At 45.9% G+C, this 5,820-nt stretch overlaps 1 protein-coding gene across 1 annotated transcript; it reads left to right on the forward strand.

Annotated features, from left to right (window-relative positions):
• The first annotated feature begins 1,401 nt into the window (after positions 1 to 1,401).
• On the forward strand, positions 1,402 to 2,559 carry LOC119643138. The gene has a single exon (XM_038042483.1). It carries the CDS (start codon positions 1,402 to 1,404, stop codon positions 2,557 to 2,559), a length of 1,158 nt encoding a protein of 385 aa, XP_037898411.1.
• The last annotated feature ends 3,261 nt before the right edge of the window (positions 2,560 to 5,820 follow it).

A 5,820-nucleotide genomic window follows, 5' to 3' on the forward strand; every position in this document is an offset into this window, starting at 1 on the left:
TTTTTAATTTTCGAAATAAACGTCTCTGTCGTATAGGTGCGTGGGCGTTATGGGCGTCTTCTGTGAAAAGTTGAGGTCACTTTCTTGCAAATTTGTAGCCGACATCCCCATTTTTGTGAAGGGGAGAAAATTTACCACAGCTACTATACAGTAGGACAGACGGACATATGGACAACCGAACAGACGGACATTCTTGGGTGCATCCCAAATTTGAAACTGGTTAAGAATTAATGTACTTTATGGGGCTTTTGGAGTATGTTTTTGTGCGTTATAAAGGTATTGAAAAAGTTTCTTTTTGATATACTATATTTTTGGATAGGACGGACAATTTTTCCACTTTTGTACAGCATCCTCCTTAGGAATCCAATCTTCATTCTGTAAATATATCGTTCCCACTTGTTCATTACTAATATTTTTTTGTAATTCATATCTTATCTCACTTTTTCAATAATATATGTACCGTAGTCAATTTGAATTAAAGAGAAATAAAATCGTCAGATCGATTGTCTGTCTTCAGGGCTTTTTGGCGAAGTTGTGATTACGATTACGAACTTGATTTAAAGCTTCATTTACGCCTTCCTTGCATATGAATACATGCACATATGCGACCGGCAAGCTCTCCTACTCTGAAATGCTGCGTAAGGTCAAAGGCGATCCCAAACTGAAGCAGCTAGGTGAAGTGGTCCACAAAATCAGGAGGACACAGGAAGGCGTTCTACTGCTGCAACTGGACAAAAACGGGGAGAAAACGGAAGAGCTGAAGAATGCAGTGAGCTCCCTACTAGGTGACCAGGCGGCAGTTAGAAGCCTGAAGCAACGCGGTACAGTCGAATGCAGGGATGTCGACGAAATCACCTCAAGGGAGGACATCTGCGAGGCCATAAAGAGTCAATATGGGCTGGCAAACGCAGAGATAGTTAGCCTGAGAAAGGCCTACGGTGGCACGCAAACGGCAATAATCAGCCTGTCGCAAGAGGAGGCCAACAAGCTGCTAGCTGGTGGTAAATTAAGAGTAGGCTGGATGGTGTGCCGACTAAGGGAGCACAGAGCACTGGTGAAGTGTTACCGCTGCTTGGAATTCGGACACATTGCCAAGCATTGTAAAGGGATATGCGACCGATCAAAGGTTTGCCGACGATGCGGAGAGGAAGGGCACATCGCAAAAGTGTGCTCAAAAGATCCCCTGTGCTTTTCTTGTAAAGGCGTACCAAGTGCTGACGCTAAACACGTAGCAGGGAGCAGTAAGTGCCTGTTATTCAAACGAGCTTTAGCTGCTAGAGGACGCAGATGAGAATTATGCAAATTAATCTCAATCACGGCGAGGCAGCTCATGATCTGCTCAGAAAGACGGTCATAGAAGAGAAGATAGACCTGGTGTTGATCAGCGAGCCATTCAGAAGCATGAACCGTGGCGGATGGGTTGCCGATGCAGCAGGGAAAGCAGCAATCTGGTCACCGAATTTTGCACTCCTGGATGAAAGCGCCCAGCACAATGGCTTCGCGAGAGCGAGAGCTCGGGACATACATTGCTATAGCTGCTATGCACCCCCAAGCTGGATGCAGGAAGAGTTCCTGTACATGCTAGATGATCTAGTGGCGGATGCCCGCAACAAATCACTGGTCATAACTGCGGGGGACTTTAACGCCTGGGCGGTGGAATGGGGCAGTAGAATCACCAATGCTAGAGGCCGTGCCCTATTGGAGGCGTTTGCAATGCTACCACTGGCTCTGATGAATGACGGACAAAAACACACGTTCAGAAAGGCAGGCTTTGGATCAATGATCGATATCACTTTCGTGAGTGATAGTCTGGTGCCAAAGTGCAAGTGGACGCTCAGTGAAGGCTACTCGGGCAGCGACCACCAAGCCATCTTTATGGAGGTTGAGGCTCGGCGAGGCAGAGGAGATATAGGCCGGACTCAAAGGGGTCCGAAATGGAACGACACGTCGTTTGACGAAGAAACTTTTAGGCTGACATTCTCTTCCCAAGCCATAAATGGTGATACAGCGGAGCTGCTCGTACGCGAAGTGTATACCGCTATAAACGAAGCATGCGACGCCTCCATGCCTAGGAGAAGAACGTGCAAAAAAGGCGTCCCGTGCTACTGGTGGAACGCAGAAATAAGCTCGGCTAGGAAGGAGTGCCTTAAGGCCAGAAGTTTAGTGCAGCGATCAAGGGGGAAGCCAGGCTTCGACAGTCGGGTCCACGCCTACAAATGCCTGCGCGGGGACCTAAAGAAAGCCATTAGGCGCAGCAAGAGAAGCCGTTTTGAGGCTCTCTGCAGAGAGGCTGATGTCAACCCATGGGGAACCGCGTATAAGGTGGTCCTCAAGAGACTTAAAGGGCACGGCCGGCCACATGTCACGTGCCCTGTCATGCTGAGTAGAATTGTGACAACACTTTTCCCACATAAACTGCCGTACCTAGTGGTGGACTTCTTCGGAAGGGAGCAGGAGCCACCCCCTGTTGTTACCACGGAGGACGTGCTTGCGGCCGGCAAAAGAATTGGCGACAAAAAGGCCCCAGGTCAAGATGGAAGCACTGAAGGCGGCGATTAGGATAAGGCCTGAGAAATTTGCTTAGCTTATGCAACAGTGCCTCAGAGAAAGAGTCTTCCCGGAGAAATGGAAAGTGCAGAGACTGGTGCTGATCCCGAAAGGTAACAAGTCGACGGCTGACCCGTCGTCGTACAGGCCTATCTGTCTCCTGGATACGATGGGCAAGCTGCTGGAGTCAGTAGTGTACGAGCGTCTGCTGAGAGTAGCCGAAGAAAACGGTGCGCTATCTGATAACCAGCACGGCTTCAGAAGGGCGCGGTCGACAATAGACGCCATAAATCACGTAGTGAGGCTGGCGTCCGACGCCATAGCCGGGGATAGATGGAAAGGGGGCGACAAGAAATACTGTGCCCTGATTACACTGGACGTTAAAAACGCTTTTAACTCGGCGGATTGGGGAGCTGTCCGCAGGGCCCTTATAAGAACGCGGGTCCCAAGGTATCTATTGGACACCATAACGAGTTACTTGTCGAACCGTACGTTGGTGTATGAAAGCGACAACGGCACAGAACAGTATAAAATATCAAGCTAAAGAGTGATAATTGATCACCGCCTCAACTTCAGGCGGCACATCGACTACGTGGCGACGAAAGCGGCAGGCATCCAGACGGCATTGGCAAGGATTATTCCAAACGTGGGGGGTGTGAAAGCAGCTAGAAGAAAGGTCATAGCCACTGTGGTGACGTCAATCATTATGTACGCGAGCCCAGTATGGGCGGGTGCATTGACTGTAAAGGCGGCACTCCGAAAATTGGCGGCGATATATCGCCTCAGCGCCCTGAGGCAGATTTGCGCATTCCGAACCGTGTCGGAGGAGGCGGCGCTAGTGCTGGCTGGCAATCTGCCAGTCGACATCCTGGCCGATGAGATGAGCCGCATCTACCAACGGCGTCGCGGCAACGATCTCTCCTCGCTAGTTATAAGAGGCGGGGAACGGATGGTCTCGCTAAGGATTTGGCAATAGAGGTGGGAAAGAACGACCAAAGGAAGGTGGACGTTCGTTCTTATCCCTAACATAAGACGTTAGGTCGACAGCTTCTGACTGGCCATGGCTGTTTCCGGAAATATCTACACAGATTCGGGAACGACAGTTCGCCTAACTGCCCGGTATGTGAGGATATGGAGGAGGACGGAGAACACGTAATGTTCTACTGCAGCAGGTTCGAGAATGGGCGGCCTCAAGTGCCACCTAACGAGATAACAAGCGCAATGGTTGGCAGTCCAGCAGCCTGGAACGCCGTAGACGCATTCGCCAGCAATACTCTCGTGGAGTTGCGGCGATTGGAGAGGCAACGGGTGGAGAGCAGAGGGATTGAAAGCCGATAGTGCATTCCACTGAGGTCCCACCATCAGGAGCGTGCTATCGACAACCAGCCCCCGCGAAGTAATACCTAACGGTGGTCCCGCGGGGGAGAGCGGTAGACGAAGTGTGTGTGTGGGGGGTAGTTTTTAGTACGTATGCGCCAGGGATGGCGAATCGTGCATGCTGCTACTAAGACCCAGCAGTATCTTTCGAAGATTTTCTACCTCCAGCTCACAGAGCAAAACAAAAAAAAAACATATTTTACATTAATTGGCTTACTTCTCACTGCTTTTTAATAGGTGAAGTGCTTCGACACATTGATAATTTTATGCGGTGGCTTGTTCATGATAGCGCACAATATGATATTTGTCATTTTTTCTTTAATGAATCACATACGAACGCCTCTTTTGCCAAATCCGGTAATGCTAGAAAACTATTATTATTATTTTAATTTTAGACTAATAAAATAAATTCTTAGACTAAAAAAAATACATTGAGCACTAGCAACACAGGCTATCGGCTCGCTAAAAAACTAAAAATAGAAGATTGTGATAAAATTGTGTTTCCAATATTGAAAAGAAAACTAATTTCATGTGTATTTCACTTTAAAAACCTTGTTAAAATGTCTAGCCGACCAAATAGACTTTAAAGTACGATTGATTATGTTTTTATTACGATTTTTATTAGACTACAAATTGGTTCCTCAAATAAATTAGTTATTATTCAATGATTAAAGCAGGTTTTTCACTTCTTTATTATCAGAAAAATTTGTTTTGAATTTATACAGCTAGGACTCAATCATCGAGTGTTTTGACATTAAACATAAAAAGAAAACAGAAAGTGGAGTTAAGCGATTTAGCAAATGAAACATTCGCATACCTCTCGCTAGAGCCCCTTTGAACAAACTGACTGAAATCCATGCGCCATTTGTAAAACAAGGTAAAAAGGAATTAAACTGTTTCCCTTCACACGTTCTGTAAAGTATCGGTTTTGCTAGTATCGAAACACTAAAAACCTTTTCAAGAATGTTCGTGCATTTACAAGTGCACAGTGTTGTATTTCTTCCAGTTTTATCCAGCTGCATATGTTTAAAGTGTTTTCAACTATTCTTGCATACACAGCCGTAGAGGAAGGCCTTGAACAATGCACATTATTTATGTTTTATTTTGCCGTACCCGCTATAGTAGGAGGGCAGCTAAAACGACTGGAAATTATTTATAAATGTTTTTGTACATTCCGCGCGGCGCGTGTTTCTTACGATTTAATGTAGGTACTTGTCTACTTAAAGGCCTAACGCGGCCTAAATAAAATCCGCTACCCAACATCTCTCAGCTAATCCATCGCTCGCTGGGATTACTATTCACTCATCATATCGTATTACCCTTGACAAAGGAGAGGCTTATCGCCTGCTTTTACGTAGCACTCTCTTGAACTGAACCATTATCGACAAACTTGGTGCTCGTCCGCGAGTTTGCTTACAATCGCAATCACCACCGAATCCCACGAAGAATCGCTACTAAATGCTACATAAAGCAACTAACTTTGGTAGTCTATGCATTTTTCGGTTATCGAGCAGAAGACGTCGACACACCGTCTTTTGAGGTCCCCACAACAACAAACGAATACAAACTTCACATAATCGCTTTTGTTTAATCAAGCAGTGCAAGCAACAATTGTCAAAAGATTTAACAATTTCTCCTTTTTCTGAGCCTCAAAAGCGGAGAACCAAGCCAGACGAAGATTACTCTTTGACGTCGATTAAATCTTAAAAAAACCTGGCATAACGAACATATTATATTTTTTTATAAATTAGAGTTCTTCTAAGCGCCAACTGCCTTCATGCGACCAATATTCTGCTGTATATTTTGGTTGAAGGTAAGGGTGTGAAGTTACATTTAAATATGACTATCAAAGACACGAACCAAAATTTGTTTACAGAGCTCTGTTAAGGTATTAAC

Source organism: Glossina fuscipes, unplaced genomic scaffold (assembly GCF_014805625.2).
Source record: "Glossina fuscipes isolate IAEA_lab_2018 unplaced genomic scaffold, Yale_Gfus_2 57054, whole genome shotgun sequence".
Classification (NCBI taxonomy): Eukaryota; Metazoa; Arthropoda; class Insecta; order Diptera; family Glossinidae; genus Glossina; species Glossina fuscipes.